General features: G+C 47.9%; 1 protein-coding gene across 1 annotated transcript in view; it reads left to right on the forward strand.

Annotated features, from left to right (window-relative positions):
- The window catches only part of slc24a3 (solute carrier family 24 member 3), a 633,998-nt gene that overhangs the window by 392,730 nt on the left and 218,582 nt on the right, over positions 1 to 22,686 (forward strand). Inside the window, exon 4 of the mRNA XM_072505510.1 lies at positions 2,813 to 2,887. Coding sequence (XP_072361611.1) covers positions 2,813 to 2,887 — 75 coding nt within the window. The remainder of the gene's footprint in view (positions 1 to 2,812; positions 2,888 to 22,686) is intronic.

Genomic DNA, 22,686 nt, shown 5'->3' on the forward strand with positions numbered 1-22,686 from the left:
CCAGGACAATGCTGCAGAATTTCCTATAACAGTGTAATTAATGACTTGCGTCCTGAATTTCCTCATTCTCAGCACGTGTAATTGGAATATGCCACAGCACGCGTATCAGCAAATTAGAGAACATTGCTGCCAATGCTTGTTACAAATAGTAAAATCGAGGACCGTATGCTCAACATAGGAAGTAACTGAGGCTTAATTACAAAGGGAAGGTGATTAGTCACTGCAGTGGACAATAAAAGTGTTAATAATGGGACGTCACTACATTTCAAATTTTAAAAATAATTCTCTTTGATTCTCAGGTTTACCTTTATTAAGTGATCCCAGGCAAATAATGCTCATTGTACGAATCCAACTACACCTTTGTGTTTCAATGTGGAATAATTGATTTTCTTTGAGACAATTACAGCTTTTTAAAGATTAGATGTAACTGCATGTGACGCAAGTACAAGGATTATCCAACATTCATACGTAGAAACATTTGAACTGGCATTAGTACCATTGAAATTCAGGTTAGCTTCAACACTCGTGCAGTTACTGTTAACTAGTTATGTACAGGGAAGCATTGATATGATTCTTTGGGTCAAATGAATGGAATGTTGATAAGTCAACAGTCTCATTCAGGATCACATTAAAGTGATGTTGGCCTGCAATAGCAAAGATAAGCTAGACTAATGAATATGCTTTTTAATTTATCAAAGTTGGGCAGTGAAATGAGAATGCTGTTTTAAAAACCTGACTATGTTTCATTGGCTATGCAATCGGAATTGTTCCCTTGTGAGCAACTCATTCACTGAATTCAAGATGGAAAGAGGTTTAACATAACGTGAAGATATCCAAGACTGAATGGCAAACGAGGTTTGAACAGGATATGTTTTCATAGCATGAGCTGCTTCCTTGATGTGCACTCTGACAAAGGAAGGTCAGACTTGGAGATAGCTTTAATACGTTTATTAAACTATTAACAATTCTCCTACTTGGATTCGACTCTACTGTTAACTTCTATAGCTACCCAGACTGATGAACCAGTCTGCTACAATCCACGTGGTGGGTGTGATGTTCAATCAACCCTGTGTCTGTACTCACTGAGTGTCTCCACTGGAAAGAGACTGAGCATGTGTGATGTGTCCTTTTATATGGGTTGGTGTAATGCCCTCCTGTGGTAGTGTCACCTCTGTATGTATCGTGACTGCCGATTGGTCGTGTCCTATCTTACTGACCTATTGGTTGACTGCCTGTGTGTCATGTCTCTGGTGCTCCCTCTAGTGTCTAGCTAGGTGTAGTGTATGTACATTAACCCTTTGTGTACTTACAGTGATGTGTATCACCACAGGATACAGAGCTGGGCCATTACATTGGGAACTTCAAGAGTCTCGGTAGCTGTTTACTGTGCTGGAGTTCTTTGAATCTCTCCAGTTATTAAAGCTGTTGATTCACGGCTGACCTATTCCGTTGATCAATACATTTAGAAGAGAACTCTTTTGTCTTTCCTTACTGGTCGCATTTATGTAGTGATGGAAAATTGCAACTACCACACGATTCTGGCTGAACCGGCGACACTCCCGCTCTTGCCATTAGCGGTTGATAATCTGCCTGTTTGGCCACATTATGAACACACTTTCCTTGGTCATCAAACCTGAAGTCGTGCTTGAACCCGGAGCTTCTGGCTCATAGGCAGAGACACTATCCACTGTGCCAGAAGCCCTCCATTACTATATAATTAGGTGTCCTACCGCAATGGTGCATATCCCTCTCGGAAATTCTTGCTCAATAATTTGGGGCAGCACGGTAGCATTGTGGATAGCACAATTGCTTCACAGCTCCAGGGTCCCAGGTTCAATTCCAGCTTGGGTCACTGTCTGTGCGGAGTCTGCACATCCTCCCCGTGTGTGCGTGGGTTTCCTCCGGGTGCTCCGGTTTCCTCCCACAGTCCAAAGATGTGCAGGTTAGGTGGATTGGCCATGATAAATTGCCCTTAGTGTCCAAAATTGCCCTTAGTGTTGGGTGAGGTTATTGGGTTATGGGGATAGGGTGGAGGTGTTGACCTTGGGTAGGGTGCTCTTTCCAAGAGCCGGTGCAGACTCGATGGGCCGAATGGCCTCCTACTGCACTGTAAATTCTATGATAATCTATGATAATGCTGCCCAAACGAATGTAAACTCTTGAAAGTGTAGAAGCAACAACAGAATTTTAGTGATTTTGAAAAGTTAAAGGAATCTACCAAAATCCAGTCTTGGTTTGTCTCAGGAACTGAGGCTTGGGTCTAAAGATAATTTGAATTCTGCCTGGTTCAGCTTGTGATTTTATTATGGAATGGAATGATCCAGTCCAGAGTTTGAGCAGTTTGGAGCCATAGTTTTCAGGGATGATGTCAGGAAGCACTACGTCAAAGGGTTCTGGGGCCAGGGTGGGTTTAATCGAAGACCATTTAATTGTGTCAATTCCACACAGTACTGGGAAATCTTTCAGCATGAGGTGGATACGTCTGGAAGTGTAACAAATATCAACGCTGTCAGAGCCGCCCCCACTCCAGTCTCTTCCCTCCAAATCAAATATAAATTTGTGGATTTGCAGCTGTCGCTTACATTTCTGAAGTAAAATTTTCCATTTCCACTGATGGAAACGCAGTAATTAATGACATCTCATGAACAACTGTGTGTTAGTGGCTCAGAATAATTCAAGGAACAAATAGTTCTGCTCAGGAGGGATTCAATCAGGCGCACAATATTTTACAACTGCATGTGTAAAATGTTGTTTCGGCAGAAGATAGGAATTGTTCCAACCACCTCTTTCAACCTCTTTCTTTCTCCCACAGACCATGTACATGTTCTACGCTCTGGCAATTGTCTGCGATGACTACTTTGTTCCTTCATTAGACAAGATCTGTGAGGTAGGTGCTGCCCGTTATATATATATTTTAACTCTCCAGATTGCAATGTAGTGAACAGTTGGTTTTCAGTATTGGCAGACTTGTATAACAAGTTATTGCAATGTGTTTTGAACTTGTATTTGATAATTATGGATTATAGACAATCATAAAGCACTGACTGCTTAATCATTCTCGTAGTGTGCAAAACTGAAACTCTAACGCTGCTGAAAAGAGGTGATCTCAAAAGAAGTAGCTCATGAACCATAGGGCATCGAGAATATCAGAAACCATGGGCAGAATTTTACAGCCCCTCCCACTGATGCCATCTTTTGGGCCCACCGAATGCAATGGACTTTTAAACAGCTCGCTGCATTTTCTCAGCTCTGTCGCTGCAACAGGGTCGTTGCATTCCGCCCCAGATTTGTGGTGAAATTAAAAAGAAAAAACAAAGGAAATCAGGAAGACCTGTTGGAAGGAATGGTTGTTGTTCCTGTGACTTTGTGAGATTGAACATTTCCTAAAACCATTTTGCTGCATCCCTTGAAAATGCTCCCAATGTTGTCGCGACCCCCTGGGCTAGTGCGGAGTCAATTCCAGCCCCACTTGACCAAGAGTCGCAATACAGGTGAAGTTAGATTTTATTTTAAATACCCCAGGTCCTTGGTTGAGCCCAGTAAACTACAGTCACCAGGTTCGTAACTTGAAAACACAAGTAACATTTTGTTATGTGCAGTGTTGGCCAGAATTCTCTGGCCTTTGGAATTCTCTTTTTCCCACCGGCAGCGCATCCCCGCCGCAGGTTTCCCAGTGGCGTGGGGTGGCTTCAATGGAAAATCCCATTGACAAGCGGCGGGAAGATAGAATCTTGCTGCCAGCGAACAGCGCGCCACCGAGAAACATGTGGCTGGGGGACTAGAGAATCCAGCCCCTTATAATTAAGTGGACAGAAAATGTAACTGACTACCAACTACCCCTTCCTCAACCCTCCCCGCTTCCGAACTTGTCCCACTCTCTACACGCACACACACAGCCAAAGAACACAGAGGGGAAAGCTGGTGGAAAGGAAAAGAAAATATTATTAAAATAAAAGGATGAAGATCTTTGCACTGGGAAGACGTCCAGTCAATGTATTTCTGAAGTTCAGTCTTATGCTTTGGTGGTACTTTCGTCGAGGCTTGAGATGGATTTCTCTGGCAAGGTTGTATACTTTCTGTACAGACTCGACATCAAACTAATCAATGACTGTTGTCAGGTAGAACACTGTCCTTGGCCAACTCACCAGTTGCCAGTTAATCAATCGAACCGACTCCTTCCAAAGCTCGTTCCTAGAATCTACCCGGTACCAAGGAATCTGGCTTTGTCTCTCCAAAACAAAACCTGGGAACACAGTGACCTGACGAGCAGGCTGCTTCAACTTTGAGTCTTCTGCTTAAAGGAACATCCCGAAAGTGGGTCCACGGACCAATGTAATAAAAGGAAAAGAAATGGGAAACACAGAAATAAGCAGGAAGGCCTCTTACATTGTACCTGTCAACCTACTCCTCTCTGATAAGACAGGAAAATAATTTTCCATCTGCATATATTTCTGGCAATGTTTTCCATTATAAATCCATGTTAATACTGGAAATGGTCATGTAAACATGTCACATTGTAATTGAATCCTTTCCCCAGTAGAGGCTGTATTTATGGTGGTACCACCATCTTGGACACAATGGGGAGAGTCAGTGGAGGTGGCGGGGTCTTGTCCTGGAGAGCTACCAAAAGCCCCATTTTAGGGAAGGCCTGCCACATTAAATGCCACCAGCAGTGGGTATTCCCCAGGATATTGAATGGCAATGCCACTGAGGAGGCAGTGGCTGCTGTCGGCACAAAACCAACCGAGGCCTAGTTCTGTTACTGGATCTCGGGTCACAGTTGAGTGATGGCGGGTGGAGGATTGTGGGGGTGGTGTCGGCAGAAGGGCGATTCTCAGCAGTATCCCTCAAATGCTGGATCCTTTTATCAGGCACTGAGTATCTTTGAATGAGACCCTGCCCTCGAAGTCCATGTTCAACCCTGCATTTTTTTTTCAACCATTTATCAGCAGTACCACGCCTACCCAAAGGGTCACGATTCAAGTCCTGCTCCAGAGACTGAGTCCACGATCCGTGCTGAGACTTCAGGGTAGTGCTGAGGGAGATACCACCTTTCAGATGCGATGTTAAACTGATGTCTCAGTTGAACAATCACCCAGTGCTTTTCTCAATGCTGATGGCAAGACGTTGCCACGTGTGTAAAATGTGAAAACCATGACTGCGCTTCAAAAGCACTTCATTGGCTATGCAGCATTCTGGAATGTTCTGAGGTTGTGAACGGCTCTACATAGATGCAAGTTTTCTTGTTTATTTGTTCATTTGAGAATGACCAAATAATTAGTTCTTGTGAGGTTACTTGAGGGATCAAAACGCTTACAATGAGGGAGATTGTGGCATTGTGGGTAATGTCACTGGACTAGCAATCCAGAAACCCTGGCTAATGCTCTGGGGGCATGGGTTCAAATCCCACCACAGCAGCTGGTGGAATTTAAACTTGCTTAATAAACATGGAATATAAAGCTCATCTCAGTAATAGTGACGATGAAATCATCATTGATTGTTGTAAAAGCCCACTTGGTTCACTAACGCCCAGAAGGGCATCTTACCCAGCCTGGACTCTGTGTGACTCCAGATGTGTCCGGCTAGATTATGTGCTCAACTCCTTGAGTTGGCCTTGAACCCACTCTCCACTAATTCAAAGCTGATTGCTGATTCAAACTCCAGCAACTGTTTCCAGGTCAATGCAGAGGAAACTTTTACTGTGCTTCTGTGTGTGTGGGGGGTTCTGTGTTTTAAACAGGGTTAAGTGAACATTCAGCAGCAACCAAAGCAGCTCATTTACAACTTTCATACAGAGATGAGTGTAATGATGGATGCTAAACCTGAAAATGTCACCAGCATTACGAGGTTGGGGCTGATACAGCTGAAGGTGGTATATAGAGCACACCTTACAAGGGTGAAGATGAGCCGGCTCTTTGAGGGGGTAGAAGATGTATGTGAACATTGTGGGTGGGGCCCCGCAAACCACGTTCATATGTTTTGGTCCTGTCCAAAGCTGGAGGATTACTGGAAGGAGGTTTTTAGGGTAATCTCTAATGTGGTGCACATGAAACTGGACCTGGGCCCTCGGGAGACCATATTCTGGTTGTCGGACCAGCTGGGGTTGGAAACGGGTGCGGCGGCAGATGTTGTAGCCTTCGCCTCATTGATCGCCCGAAGGCTGATCCTGTTAGGGTGGAGAACAACCTCTCCACCCTGTGCCCTGGCGTGGCGGGGCGGGGCGACCTACTGGAATTCTTGACTCTTGAGAAGATCAAATTTGAACAGAGGGGAAGGATGGAGGGGTTCTACAATTCAAGGGTGTTATTCATTATGCACTTTCGCGAATTGGATTACATCGAATATTAGGGAGGTTGGGAGGGTTGGGGGAGGGGGACTGCATGTGTTAATGGTGACATTGGTGATTCCTGATTCCTTTCTGTCATTTGTTTATGTTAACATGCGGACTAATGTTTGGGGGTTTGGTGGGAGGACGTTGTTATTGATATGGGGATTGACATTGCATTCGTTACTGATTGTTGTTTATTGTTGGGTGTAAATTTGGGAGAAAATGTGAAAAAGGAGGAGAATTAAAATATTTTTAAAAATAGAAAATATCACCAATATTACTGTAATAAAGTAAAGTCTCCATGGTCCCAGATGAGCATAGGCTGCTTTCCCTTTTGAGGGGAAAAGCTGACTGGTGGTGGTTGATGGGACCATCAATTCACACGAGACAGAGAGTTGAAGTGAACAGTGGCTTCAATCAACTAGAACAGTGCCTGCCTGCGACTGCTCTGCAATGAGAGCCGCCTACAGGGCAGCTGCTCTTTATACCTCCCCTCAAGGGGGTGGAGCCAGGGGCGGAGCCCACAAGGGCATCAACATGATACAATCAGTGTAGTACAGTACAATGGTCCATAGGTGGAGCCCACATGTGCAACAGCGTGGTACAATGTAGTACAGTGGTGAATGGTTACTATAATACGTTCACCACATTCAGCCCCTGTTAAAAAAAATTGAAGTCCGGCGGGGGTAAAGGGCTCACAGGTTCAGTCTGTCTGGCGCCTTGATCGTGCGCTGCGATCGCTGGAGCTCTGGTTTTGCAGTGGGCACGGGTGTCAAACTCATTATTGCGGGCATGGGTGGTGAACTCGTCGATGCGGGCACAGGTATGGACTTCGGGAGCGTGTCTTCAGGAGCTTCATTCTTGTAGGTCGGAGAAGGGGGGATGGGGTATAGGAGGGGGTGTGGAGGCCTTGTAGGGGCGGGGACGCTGTTCGTTGCAGCTTCGGGTGGGGGTAGGTTGGGGTGATGGGTAGGGGATCCTGCGGGTGCCAGGTCCCAGAGGGAGACCGTATCCTGTCGGCCGTCGGGGTGCTCTACGTATGCATACTGGGGGTTGGTGTGAAAGAGCTGGACCCTCTCGACCAGGGTGTCGGACTTATGGCTCCTTATGTGTTTCCGGAGTAGGATGGGCCGCGGTGTCGTCAGTCAGGATGGAAGCGAGACGCCAGAGGTGGATTTCCTAGGGAAAACAAACAGGCGGTCATGAGCGGTTTCGTTCGTGGCTGTGCAAAGGAGTGACCTAATGGAGTGGAGCCAGTGGGAAACTGGGAGATTCCTAGACAGTAGGGCCAGGAGTACGGCCTTCCAGACCTGTCCGTTTCCCCGGGGATTGTAACTGGTAGTCCTGCTCGAGGCGATGCCCTTCCCGAGCAGGTACTGACGCAGTTCGTCGCTCATAAACGAGGAGCCCCGGTCACTCTGGACGTAAGTGGGGAAACCGAACAAGGTGAAGATACTATGTAGGGCCTTAATGACGGTGGCCACGGTCGTGTCGGGGCAAGGGATTGCAAAGGGGAAGCGGGAGAACTCTTCAACGACGTTGAGGAAATACGTGTTGCGGTTGGCAGAGGGGAGGGGCCCTTTGAAATCAATACTGAGGCGCTCAAAGGGCCGGGATGCCTTCACCAGGTGGGCCTTATCCGGTCGATAGAAGTGCGGTTTACACTCCGCACAGATTTGGCAGTCCCTGGTCATGGCTCTGACCTCCTCAGTGGAGTAGGGCAGGTTGCGGGCCTTGATGAAGTGGAGAAGCCGGGTGACCCCCGGTTGGCAGAGGTCATCGTGGATAGCCCGGAGTCTGTCATCTTGCGTGCTGGCGCATGTGCCGCGGGACAGGGCACCTGGGGGCTCGTTAAGCTTCCCAGGACGATACACTATATCATAATTATAGGTGGAGAGTTCGATCCTCCACCTCAAGATCTTATCGTTCTTGATCTTGCCCCGCTGTGTATTTTAGAACATGAAGGCTACCGACCATTGGTCGGTGACGAGGGTATACCTTCTACCAGCGAGGTAGTGCCTCCAGTGCCGGACAGCTTCCACGATGGCTGTAGCTTCTTTTTCGACTGAGGAGTGTCGAATTTCGGAGTCGTTGAGGATACGGGAGTAAAAAAACCTACTGGCCTACCCGCCTGGTTAAGGGTAGCGGGGAGGGCGACCTCTGACACATCGCTCTCCACCTGGAAGGGGACGGATTTGGCCACTGCGCGCATCGCAGCCTTGGCAATATCTGCCTTGATGCGGCTGAAGGCCTGGCGGGCCTCAGCCGCCAGTGGGAAGATGGTAGCTTTGATCAGTGGGCGGGCTTTGGCCGCATAGTTGGGGACCCACTGGGCTTAATAGGAAAAGAACCTGAGGCACCTTTTCAGGGCCTTAGAACATAGAACATTACAGCGCAGTACAGGCCCTTCGGCCCTCGATGTTGCACCGACCTGTGAAACCACTCTAAAGCCCATCTACACTCGTCCCTTATCGTCCATATGTCTATCCAATGACCATTTGAATTCCCTTAGTGTTGGCAAGTCCACTACTGTTGCAGGCAGGGCATTCCAGACCCTTACTACTCTCTGAGTAAAGAACCTACCTCTGACATCTGTCTTATATCTATCTCCCCTCAATTTAAAGCTATGTCCCCTTGTGCTAGACATCACCATCCGAGGAAAAAGGCTCTCACTGTCCACCCTATCTAATCCTCTGATCATCTTGTTTACCTCAATTAAGTCTCCTCTTAACCTTCTTCTCTTTAATGAAAACAGCCTCAAGTCCCTCAGCCTTCCCTCGTAAGATCTTCCCTCCATACCAGGCAACATTCTGGTAAATCTCCTCTGCACCCTTTCCAATGCTTCCACATCCTTCCTATAATGCGACGACCAGAATTGCACGCAATACTCCAAATGCGGCCGCACCAGAGTTTTGTACAGCTGCAACATGACCTCATGGCTCCGAAACTCAATCCCTCTACCAATAAAAGCTAACACACCATACGCCTTCTAAACAACTCTCTCAGCCTGGGTGGCAACTTTCAGGGATCTATGTACATGGACACCGAGGTCTCTCTGCTCATCCACACTACCAAGAATCTTACCATTAGCCCAGTACTCTGTCTTCCTGTTATTCCTTCCAAAATGAATCACCTCACACTTTTCTGCATTACACTCCATTTGCCACCTCTCAGCCCAGCTCTGCAGCTTATCTATGTCCCTCTGTAACTTGTAACATCCTTCCGCACTGTCCACAACTCCACCGACTTTAGTGTCGTCTGGAAATTTACTCACCCATCCTTCTACGCCCTCCTCCAGGTCATTTATAAAAATAACAAACAGCAGTGGCCCCAAAACAGGTCCTTGTGGTACACCACTAGTAACTGGACTCCAGTCTGAACACTTCCCATCAACCACCACCCTTTGTCTTCTTCCAGCTAGCCAATTACAGGGGCTGTTTAGCACAGGGCTAAATCGCTGGCTTTGAAAGCAGACCAAGGCAGGCCAGTAGCATGGTTCGATTCCCGTAACAGCCTCCCCGATCAGGTGCCGGAATGTGGCGACTAGGGCTTTTCACAGTAACTTCATTTGAAGCCTACTTGTGACAATAAGCGATTTTCATTTCATTTTTCATTTCGTTTCATTTCATTTCTGATCCAAACTGCTAAATCACCCTGAATCCCATGCCTCCATATTTTCTGCAATAGCCTGCCGTGGGGAACCTTATCAAACGCTTTACTGAAATCCATATACACCACATCAACTGCTTGGGGCAGTGCGGAAGGGGGAGGTTGCAGGAGGGGGCGTATACGGTCGGGGTCGGGCCTTGGAACTCCGTTTTCCACGACATAGCCAAGGACGGCAGGTCTGGTTGTGCTGAAAACGCATTTCACCTTGTTATAAGTGAGGTTGAGGGCTTGGGCGGTTTGGAGAAACTTCCGGAGGTTGGCATCGTGGTCCTGCTGGTCGTGGCCGCAGATGGTGACGTTGTCCAGATACGGAAATGTGGCCCGCAGCCCGTACTGGTCCACCATTCGGTCCATCGTTCTTTGAAAGACCGAGACCCTGTTGGTAATGCCGAAGGGGACCCGGAGGAAGTGAAAGAGGCAGCCGTCTGCCTCAAAGGCCGTGTAGTGGCGGTCCCCCGGGCGGATTGGGAGCTGGTGGTATGCGGACTTCAGATCCACCGTGGAGAACACCCGGTAGTGTGCGATCTGATTAACCATGTCCGCTATCCGGGGAAGGGGGTACGCATTGAGGTGCGTGTACCGGTTTATGGTTTGGCAGTAGTCTACAACCATCTGGTTCTTTTCCCCGGTCCTGACGACCACCACCTGAGCTCTCCAGAGGCTATTACTGGCCTTGATGATCTCTTCCCGCAAGAGCTGCTGGACCTCGGACTTGATAAAAGTCCTGTCCTGGATACTGTACCGCCTGCTCCTGGTGGCGATGGGTTTACAGTCGGCGGTGAGATTTGCAAAGAGCGGGGGAGGGTCGACTTTCAGAGTTGCGAGGCTACATATGGTGAGAGGGGGTAGGGGCCTGCTGAACTTCAGGGTCAGGGTCCTGAGGTTGCACTGGAAGTCCAGTCCCAACAGAAGAGGAGTGCAGAGATCGGGGAGTACATATAGCTTAAAGTTTGCATATTCAACGCCTTGTATCGTGAGGTACGCGACAGTGTACCCCCGGATCTGCACTGAGTCCGATCCGGAAGCGAGGGAGATTGTTTGAAGTGCGGAGGCGATTTGGAGCGAACAGCGCCTTACCGTGTTTGGGTGAACGAAGCTCTCTGTGCTCCCGGAGTCAAACAGGCAAGGCGTTTCGTGTACATTGACCCGGATGGTCATCATGGAGTTCCAGAGGTGCTTTGGGCGTGACTGGTCGAGGGTGACCGCACCGAGTTGCGGGTAGCCGGCGTGGTCAGAGGTGGTGGTGTGGTCCCAAGAAGGCGACCCCCGTCGGTCGCACGTGTCGGGTGGCATTGCAGATGGTGGCCAAGATGGCGGCCCCCGTCGGTCGCATGTGTCGGGTGGCGAGGAAGATGGCGTCCAAGATGGCGGCCCCCATGAGTCGCACATGGGCGGCATGGGAGACGGTGGCCAAGATGACGGCCCCCGTGGGTCGCACGTGTTGTGCGGGGTCTGTGGGCCTGTGAGTCTGAGGGTCGGGCCTGTGGTTTGGAGTACTTGGACCTGGCCAGGAAAACTTTGGCATAGTGTCCTTTTTTGCCGCTGTCACTACAGTTCGCGTTTTGAGCCGGGCAACGCTGCCTGGGGTGCTGGTGCTGGCCACAGAAATAGCAGGGTAGCCCCCAGGTTGGGCGGGCAGCACAGGCCTGGGGTACTCTCTGGTCGGGAGTCCACGAGGGGGTCGCGTGATCGGAAGGGAAAGCGTTGAGGTTTTGAAACGCTACTTCTAGGGAGGTGGCTAGTTTTACCGTCCCTTCTAGGTCGAGGGTGCACTTCTCGAGCAGGCGCTGTCGGATGTAGTTGGACCGGACTCCAGCCACGTAGGTGTCCTGGACGGCAAGTTCCATGTGTTGGGAGGCCGTGACGGCCTTGTAGTTGCAGCTTCGCGCGAGGACCTCGAGGTTGCGTAGCTACTCCTCCAGTGATTCCCCGGGGCGTTGGCGACGGGTGGTGAAGAGGTGCCGCGCATACACTTTGTTCCCCGGCCTCACGTATAGGCGCGTCAGCATCGCGAGGGCATCTGCGTATGTGGTCACTTCCTCGAGTTGTACGGAGATTCGATGGCTCACCCGGGCGTGGAAGAGGCTCAGCTTCTGTTCGTCGGTGACGGAGGGCGAGAAGGAGGCGGCGAGGTCGGTCTCGAAACATCGGAGCCAGTGTGAAAAAATCCATTCGGCTTCCGCGGCCTGTGGGTTGAGTTCCAGTCGGTCAGGTTTGAGGGTTGCTTCCATCGCGATGTTGTAGTTGATTAAATTGATGCGACCATCAATTCACATGAGACAGAGAATAGAAGTGAACAGTGGCTTTAATCAACTAAAACAGTGCCTGCCTGCGACTGCTCTCCAATGAGAGCCGCCTACAGGGCAGCTGCTCTTTATACCTCCTCTCAAGGGGGCGGAGTCAGGGGCGGAGCCCACAAGGGCACCAACATGATACAATCAGTGTAGTACAGTACAATGGTCCATAGGTGGAGCCCACATGGGCAACAGCGTGGTACAATGTAGTACAGTGGTGAATGGTTGCCATAATACATTCACCACAGTGGTTTAACCTGAGGATCAACGCACCTCAGGTGAAGGGCAAGGTTGAGAAGATAGAGCCTTCATGAATAACATCAGCCGGTATGGGAATTAAACCCGTGCTGTCGGCCTACCTCTGCATTACAAACCAGCTGTCCAGCCAACTGAGCTAAACCGGTGTAGACTCAATGGGCTGAATGGCCTCCTTCTGCACTATAAGGATTCTATCCTATGGATTTACAGTACGGTCAGGGGCATTGAGAAAAATGAAGGATGAACCAAGGCTGGTGTAGAAGGAATGGGCTAGCAGAAGCAATGGATCCACACCATTGAAACAGTTAAAAGTGGGAATCTGGGATGGGAAACCAGGAATGAACAAACTGTTTTTATTTCCCCTTTGGAGGCACATCCAATGGCTAAAGGAAAGATAGAGATGGGCAGGAAACTGGTCCCCTTATCAGGACCGTTCACAAGAATGCGAATAGTAAAGGGAACAACAATTTATACTGCATGAGAAGAGAGTGCTGATTGATTAGCATGGACTCTGGTAGAGCTGTTGCCATGAAGAATGCACCAGGGAGCAGTTAATTACCAAGCCTTTATTCAAATATAAACCAGGCAGGTTGACTTGCACAGCATGTCTCTCTTTTTCAGCAGTACCCATGTTCTGTACCAACAAACAACTATTTAACGATCTTACTTAAGGGGGACACCCTTACATTGGAGACAGTTCAGAGAAGATTCACTAGCTGATTCCTAGGATGAGGTGATTTGTCTAGGGAGGATGGGTTGAGTAAGTGGGGCCTGTAGTCATTAGAGTTTAGAAGAATGAGCGGCGATCATATTGATTCTGAAAGGGTTTGAAAGGCGCTGAGGATGTATTCCTTCATGGGGTTAATCTGGAACAAGGCACAGTTTCAAAATAAAGGGCCTTCCATTTAAGACCGAGATGAGGAATTTTGTCTCTCAGTGTTAGTGTTTGGAACTCTCCCGTAGTCAGCAATGGAAGCTGAATAATTGAATAGATTTGGGGCTGAGTTACATAGATTTTTGAATTGGCAAGGGAGTCTAGGGTTAAAAGCAGGAAAGTGGAGTTAAGGCCACATGAGATCAGCCATCATCATATTGAATGGCAGAGAAGGCTCAGTGGGCCCAATGGGCTTCTCCTACAACTATTTCTTATGTTGTTATGAATTTTTCCAGGAAGGATTTGAATTCCGGTGGCACTAGGAACTTTAAAGAGAGAGTGGAAAGGTGTAAATCAACAGGAACATAGAATCATAGAAATTATAGTGCAGAAGGAGGCAAGTCGGCCCATCGAGTCTGTACCAGCTCTTGGAAAGAGCACCCCACTTAAACCCACACCTCCACCCTATCCCCGTAACCCAGTAACCCCCACCTAGCCTTTTTGGACACTAAGGACAATTTAGCATGGCCAGTCCACCTAACCAGCACATTTTTCGGGACTTGTGGGAGGAAACCGGAGCACCCGGAGTGTGGTGATCCACTAATAGGAGATGTAAGGTAGGACCTGCACTACAGGTTCACTGGTAGCTCCTGCAGCTGGCGAAAAATTTCGCCAGCTGCAGCAAGAGGCCTCGCATCTGACTGTAATAAAGCCACAGTTGTACCCAACTGTGGCTTTATTACAGTCAGATGCGTGGCCTCCTGCTGCAGCTGGCGAAATGGCAGGGCACTGGAGGTCATGCATATTTATACAGTTCTCCCTGGGCGTAGCCAGCCGGCAGGAGCTACTGACGAACCTGTAGTGCAGGTCCTACCTTACATCTCCTATTACAGTGGATCACCACACGGAGGAAACCCACGCAGACACGGGGACAATGTGCAGACTCCGCACAGACAGTGATCCAAGCTGGGAATCGAACCTGGGACGCTGGAGTTGTAAAGCAACAATGCTAACCACTGTGCTACCGTGCTGCTCTTTGTGCCACTAATTTTGCCACCGTTGGGTAGGGGGGGGGGAAGTGGTTTCAATCTCACTTTACTCCCCCCCCCCCCCCCCCCCCCCCCCCCAAAAAAAACCTTGGTTGCTCCAAGCCTATTGGCATTCAAAGGGGGAATGGGATTCAGGCAAGCAGGATTGATGCAAACTGCACCAATACTGCCATGGAACATATAGATTGTTGTATTTCCTTCCTATTAAATGTCCTGGCAACTGTGGAATACCTCTGGCCTATGGAACCATTGGAAACTATTGTTGACAGAAAACAAACAACATGTGGAGAGAACTTAATCTTGCTGAAAAAAAAGACATGCTATCAAACAACAATCTATACTGCATGAGATGAGAGTGCTGATTAGTTGGCAAATGGATTCTGGCTGGTATAAGATGAAAACCTTTGATAAAACATACAGTGCAGAAGGAGGCCATTCGGCCCATCATGTCTTCACCGACCCACTTAAGCCCTCACTTCCACCCTATCCCCGTAACCCAATAACCCCTCCTAACCTTTTTTGGTCACTAAGGGCAATTTATCATGGCCAACCCACCGAACCTGCACGTCTTCGGACTGTGGGAAGAAACTGGAGCACCCGGAGGAAACCCACGCAGACACGGGGAGAACGTGCAGACTCCACACAGACAGTGACCCAGCGGGGAATCGAACCTGGGACCCTGGCGCTGTGAAGCCACAGTGCTAATCACTTGTGCTGCCCGTAGATAGCATGGCTCTTTCTTGATTAGCAGCAATCAAGTTCCATACTATAAATCTATTAAAAGGCGAGGAAACCTGGATAAATTTTAATTATAAAACATACAAAGTCATACTGTAACTCAGATATAAAACATCACGCACAACATTGACGATTTACCACTGAGTGTGATGTGACAGGTTGAATTCAGGTGCCCCAAAGCTAATACAAAGTTTTTTTTGTTGACATTTTGCGATAGCATAAAGAAACAACGTCAGAAGCTGGAGAGTGGAGGGGGCTCCAGTGACTGCAAGCTCTAGACTGGCCTTCCCAGCAAACAAAGGCAGTATTCGGAACTCTAATCCAAATATCAAATGACCTTTTGAATGAGATTCCAACAATGTTTTCAACATTAGTGAGATTTTGTTGCCTTAAAGGGACATGCACCTACACGCCAACAGAAGAGTAAAACACTGAGCAGGACTTTCCAGTTGTGCCTGCCCCAAAACTGGAAATTCCTGCCCAAGGTCGATGGACCATTAAACGGTCCATCAAATTTTCTGTCCCACCTGTGGCGATTCCTGCACCAGGCAGGGCCGGAAAACCTATCCCATTGTATTTCAAATGACATCATGTGCCCGGTTTTTAATAAAATCATGCGTTTACTGGTATATTGAAAAATGCACGCAGTGAAAAAGAGAGGGCAACCACTTGGCAGTCAACTTTATATTGTACCTAGAGGCAATATTTAACCTTCCATCATCACAGTTAATCGGCAGGCCGTATTGACTTGTCATCAAATTAATGGTAAATCGTAGCCCTGAAATACTAGTTGATGAATCGTGGCACAGTAGCACAATGGTTAGCACTGCTGCGTCACAGTGCTAGGGACCTGGGTTCGATTCCGGCCTTGGGTGACTGCATGGAGTTTGCACGTTCTTCCCGTGTCTGTGTGGGTTTCCTCCAGATACTCTGGTTTCCTCCCACAGTCCAAAGATGTGCAGGTTAGGTGGATTGCCCCTTAGTGTCCAGGGATGTGCAGGTTACAGAGATAGGGGTGGATGTGGATAGAACGCTCATTCAAAGGGTCCGTGCAGACTCGATGGGCCGAATGGCATCCTTCTGCACAGTAGGGTTTCTAATACTTTAAAGCAGCCTAAAATAATGGGTTAACACTTCTGCTGCAACTGCAGCAAGCAGAAAATCCGACTGATGTTACCCCAAGGTAATCCAGCAGCATTAAGTCATTGCCCAAACCTCCCCGACACACTAGACCATCTTTAACCCAAGTGACACCGAGTAAACGGAGTAGAAACACATGGTTCCTTCAATTTGCGCACAGCTGTTAACAGAAAAGTATATTGGGCCTCTTGTCTCCATCCCTCTCCCCCATTACCCCATGTAAAATGACAACCCATGCATGCTTGTCAATTTTTATTTACCAATACCCGACCACTAGGGAGCGAAACTCTTACTCAATCCTGCCGAATAGCAATATTTCATAGCTGAGTTCGATGAATAACAAACGCGTATAACAGCTGATATTGAATAAATATTTTGAGAGAATTTATTTGTAATATTCAGGAATGTAAAATGATACAAATGTGAGATTGAAAGGTAACCGTGCGCCAGCTAAGTCGAAAAATGGCACCCAATTAGATTGTAGCAGACCTGTGAATCCCCAGCCCAGGTTGTCTCAATTTGAAGCAACAAAGCTGCAAATCTAAACTGCCACTGTTGCTTGGCTTCAAAACGATTGAGTATGCGATCAGATAAGAGCTGGCTGACACAGCGATCCTCAGCCTAGCTCTGTGTCTTCGTGCCATGTTACCCACTGAATTCACGGAAGTTCATTTTATATATATATATATACATTTTTTAAAGTTACGTGCAAAGACATAAATTCCAGGTCCGGCATCATTTCAACTTCAGTCCTTCGGCCTTCACAAACGCAACCGCCACCTTCACGCCTTGGAAGTAGAAGTCTCTCTAGTTGTAGGTCACCCTCAACTTCACCGGGTAGATCATGCCAAACCTCACCCATTACTGCAGAGTGCTGCCTTCACCCGTCCGAAGGCCGCCCGCATTCTCGCCAGCTCGACCGTCAAGTCCTGGTATTTTCAAATGCCAACTTCTCACTTCACCTCACTCCTTTGCTTCACCCAACTCAGGTCCTTCTCCTTGACACAAAACTTGTGAAAACAAAATATAACCGCCCTTGGCGACTCGTTTGCCTTCGACTTGGATTTGAGTGACCGATGAGCCCTGTCCAGCTCATATCGGGAAAGTTCATCCCCCTCCCTCAACAACTCCGCCAGCCTTGTTGCGAAGCACTCAGTTGGCCTCGGGCCCTCCACCCCCTCAGACAAGCCCACAATTCGTACGTTCTGCCACCTTGACCTGTTCTCCAGGTCCTCCATCTTGACTCCGAGTCCTTTGTTAGCCTCCACTACCCTCCGCAGCTCCTCACCCATCGAGGTGAACTGGTCACTGTACTGTGACAGAGCTTCCTCCAACCCCATCTACTTCTCTGCTTGCTTCCGGACCTTGGCCACTGTCTTCGACACCGCCGTCTTCACCGGGGCAATCGCCTCCTCCATCCACTCCTTCACTGCAGCCATCATCTCCTTTCACAGCATAATAATAATAATAGCTTATTGTCACAAGTAGGCTTCAATGAAGTTACTGTGAAAAGCCCCAAGTCGCCACATTCCAGCGCCTGTTCGGGGAGGCTGGTACGGGAATTGAACACGCGCTGCTGCCTTATTCTGCATTACAAGGCAGCGATTTAGCCCAGTGTGCTAAACCAGCCCCTCCATCTCCATGTGCTTGGCAAACTGCCTCTCAAACTCTCCAGCCATCACCTCGGTCAGAGTTTCCATTGTGAAGGGCGCCGCCCCACCCAGCCACCCTCCGCCATTTTTCCTGCTGCCGGGCTGACCCGTTCACTCGACGGAGAACTTTCACTCGCCCCCTTCTTTCCAGCGGCTATTTTCTCAGTCTTTGACAATCCCCTGCTTCCTTATGCCTTCCTGCATCAGCTTGTTCAAAAACTGCCCCTGAAACCAGGCACTGAACTCCAAAAACCAGAGCCTCGGGCAGGAGCCACCCAACGTGCTACTTCCACATACATGCCGCCACTGGAAGTCCCCAGCTTTCCGTAATTCCTGTTGGACTGTTTTATTATGTTAAAGGCAAAATATATGTTCAGATTATGTTTCAGAACCCTACTTATTGCATATTGGCTGCTGTGTTTGCCTGCATAAAAGTAGAGTTTGCACTTCAAAAATAATTAGTTCTGAAAGACCTTGGGTCATCCTGTAGCAGGGCTAACATAAATACATTTAGCATTCTCTACCTCCTGGCACTAGATGTCGCCAATTCACTAAATGAAGATTCTTTCACAGAAGCTGTTGCAAAAATATGCAAAGCACACCTGATGGCAGGAAAAGGTATTGTTCCAACTTTTGTTATAACCGAATGAACTCGGGAACTTTAAGAGGATCAAGCGTTTGAACATTCCTTTCACTTCTTCCTGGGCTTTAGTCCCCCCTTTAACTGAGGAAGTGAAAGGTTGCCACATTCTGCCACCTGTAATGACTCTAAATATACATGGAATTCAATTAGGCAATCTTAATTGAAGGACTCAATGTTTATTAAGGCCAGCGGGTTATGGTGATCATAGAATCATAGAATTTACAGTGCAGAAGGAGGCCATTTGGCCCATCGAGTCTGTACTGGCTCTTGGAAAGAGCACCCTACCCAAGGTCAACACCTCCACCCTATCCCCATAACTCAGTAACCCCACCCAACACTAAGGGCAATTTATCATGGCCAATCCACCTAACCTGCACATCTTTGGACTGTGGGAGGAAACCGGAGCACCCGGAGGAAACCCACGCACACACGGGGAGGATGTGCAGACTCCGCACAGACAGTGACCCAAGCCGGAATCGAACCTGGGACCCTGGAGCTGTGAAGCAATTGTGCTATCCACAATGCTACCGTGCTGCCCTTGGCGGCCGATGGCGGCACAATAGCATAGTGGTTAGCATTGCTGCCTCACAGCGGCACGGACCCGGGTTCAATTCTGGCCTTGGGTGACTGTGTGGAGTTTGCCCGTTCTCCCCGTGTCTGCATGGGTTTCCTCCAGGTGCTCCAGTTTCCTCCCACTGCAGATTAGGTGGATTGGCAATGATAAATTGCACCATAGTGTCCCAAAAGTGTGCAGGTTAGGTGGGGTTACTGCATTATGGGGATAGGGTGGGGGAGTGGGCCTTGGTCGGGTACTCTTTTGGAGATCAGTGCAGACTCGATGGACTGAATAGCCTCCTTCTGCACTGTCGGGATTCTGATTTATGGATAAAATATTGGAACATTGCGATCATGGTGCCATCTCGCTCCATGCCTAAAATGTCACGGCTCCTCCTCATCCATAAAATTATTTTCCTGCTAACAGCTAGCTAATTTATATAAAATTATATAAATTATATAAAACCTGAAGCATCCTACTTTTGCATTACATATCCATATGTAAACGAGTGACCATACTTACCACAAGGATTACGATAACAACTTGCATTTGTATAGCGCCTTTATCGTAATGAATCCTCCCAAGGTGTTTCACAGATACAAAATCTGACACCGAGTTGCTGAAGGATGTATTGGGTTAGATGACCAAAGGCCCAATCAGGGTTACATTTGAAGAAACATCATAAAGGAGGAGAGTGAGGAAAAGAGGTGGAGAGGTATAGGGAGGGAATTCCAGAGCTTCGGCTCCAATTGCCACCGATGATGGAGCAAATTAAATTGAGAGTGCAGAGGGTGTCAGAATTGGAGGGTTGTGGGGTCTGGAGGAGATTACAGAGGTGGAGAGGGGCAAGGCCATGGAAGGATTTGAAAAGAAAGATTGGCATTATAAAATTGAGGCTTTGCTTAAATGAGAGCCAGTGTAGATGAGTGAGCACAGGGGCAATGGATAAAGGGCATTTGGCTTGAGTTACCCCATGGACAGCAGGAGTTTTGAATTATCTCACGTTTAAAGGGGGTTGTATGTGGGAACCAGCCAAGAGGGCATTGGAATAAATCAAGAGCAGACGTAAGAAAGGTCATGGATGAGGGTTTTGAGACGGGGGCAAAAATGAGGCAAAGTTATCAACGTGGAAATAGGGTATCTAAGTAACAGTGTGCGTCTGTAGTTTGAAGCTGATGTTGGAGTCAGACATGATACTGAAGTTGCAAACAGTCTGGTCCAGCCTCAAAGAGTTGTCATTGGAATTGGTGGTGTGGGAGCGAATTGTGCATCTTCCCAATATTTAATTGGAGGAAAGTTCTACCTATTCAATCGGTAGAACGGGCCAGGCTGGAGGTCAGTTATAGGGTCTCAATAGCTCCGTAGGCTGAGAAAATCCAATTTGGTGAACAGTTGTATTCAACTTGGAAACTTTAATTTGGCATGATTTTGGATTGCTTCAGACAGCGGGCTGCACTGACTAGGCTAACCGGATTTGATTGTGGTTTTACCAATGGAAATGGAATAAACATCTTCAAACATAATGCCAAGTCTCTCAAGTTGTACAAACATCTGATTGTTGGCAGTTTTCACTGGTGCCTGAAGACTCTTGGATTTGAACGAAGCTCAATTCGAGTTGAACTGTCCTGATACACAGCGAATTAATAGGAGGAAAATGAATAATGAATAAAAGAAAACACTACAGCAGATGCTCTGATGAGGTATTGGGCATCCCTGCTGGGTCCTTGGATTCGGCCTTTTCATGTGAAGTGTCCCCATGACTGAAGGAGGGGTGTATCTTGGGAACTGAGTCAATTAAATGGCTGCAAGTGTCACAGGAAGGAGAACAGCCGCAGGAAACAGAGTTGAGTTTAAAAACAGACAGCTATTGCTGGATGATTACTGAAGTGAATAATAATGTGAATTGAGCTTCACGTGCATAATACTTCCCATTGATTTCTTCAGTTTTGGAATTCCGTTTCTAATGATTTTTCTGGTGAAAGGAATTTACCCCTTTTGTGCGAGTTGGGGAGAAACAATAGCAGACTGAATGATAAAGATGCCATCCCACTGCTTTGCACTTAGCAGAGCGATAACCAAGTATTGAGGCCTCCGAGGAGAATACTGCCAACTCCAGTGCCGTTCCTGACCTCCAGATATCTCAAAAGGGTCTTGCAGCCGATGAAGTACTTCAGAAGTGTAGTCGCTGGAGAAGTGTAAGAAACACGGCAGCCAATTTGAGCACAGCAAGATCCCGCAAGCAGCAGTGTGATGGTTGTAATCTGTTTTTCTTAAAATGTTGACTGGGGCGAAACATCAGCTAGTTCACTTGGGGGTAACTCCCCTGCTCTTTTAGTTCCGTGGGATCTTTCACACCCAAATCAATACGCCGGCACAGCCCTGGCTTAAGGTCTCATCCAAAGGCATGCACCTCCGATGGTGTAGTGCTCCCTCATCATAGCACCGGGAGTATCAGCCTTGATTTTTGTATTCCAATCCTGGAGTGGGACTGGAACCCAGAACCTTGTGACTCGGAGGCCAGCGTGCTACCAACTGAGCCATGGGTGACGCAATGACACAATATAGTCCAAAGATACAGTCCAAAGATGTGAAGATTAGGTGGATTGGCCATGCTAAAAATGACCCCTTGGTGTCCAAAGGTTATTTGGGGTTATTTGGGGATAGGGCGAGGGAGTGGACTTGGGTTGGGTGCTCTTTAGAGGGTTGATGCAGATTCAATGGGCCGAATGGACTCCTTCTGCGCTGGAGGGATTCTATGATTCTCTGTATATATATATATATATATATGATTTCAAATTGTAATTCCTGGATCTGAGGCAACCCACAAGGGATGTTGATTTGCAAATTCCTGCTGTGTAGTGCTGATCAGGAAATATATTTTGCCGATAGTTTAAAAAGAACAACTTTACCAGCCCAAGCCACCAGTTCCCAATTCTTGCAAGTCGTCTTTTCCACTGCCCGAGCTTGTTGACGATTACTAACCTTGTGTACCTTTGGCCGACCACTGCAACTTTTTACCACATTAATGCAGATGAGGTTGTGAGGGCAGCATTCCCTCAGTACAATAAATTCAATGTTGTGGTTGACGGAAGCAAATATTCTGACAGCCTGCACAATTTTCTGGGATGTATTTTACGCCCCGCCACTCCCATATTTGAAAGCAGGCCACCTGTCCCACATATGGTGGGCAAGTAAGGCAGCCGACTAATCCAACCCCAGTAAAATGCAACTCTCTAAGTTTGTAATAGAAGATGCCCAGTTACAAACATTTCCAAGCTCATTTGTTTGATTTTTGTGGTTCAGGCCTGCGTTACAGTTGGCCTTGGAGTCTCCAAGAATCAAAGATTAATCCCTGGGTCACTGCTCCGTGTAACCCTGGATGTGCAGGTTAGGTGGATTGGCCATGCTAAATTGGCCCTTCGTGTCCAAGAATGTGTAGGTTAGGTGGGGTTACGGAATCACGGGGATAGGGCGGCGGAGTGCAT

Source organism: Scyliorhinus torazame, chromosome 1 (assembly GCF_047496885.1).
Source record: "Scyliorhinus torazame isolate Kashiwa2021f chromosome 1, sScyTor2.1, whole genome shotgun sequence".
NCBI lineage: Eukaryota > Metazoa > Chordata > Chondrichthyes > Carcharhiniformes > Scyliorhinidae > Scyliorhinus > Scyliorhinus torazame.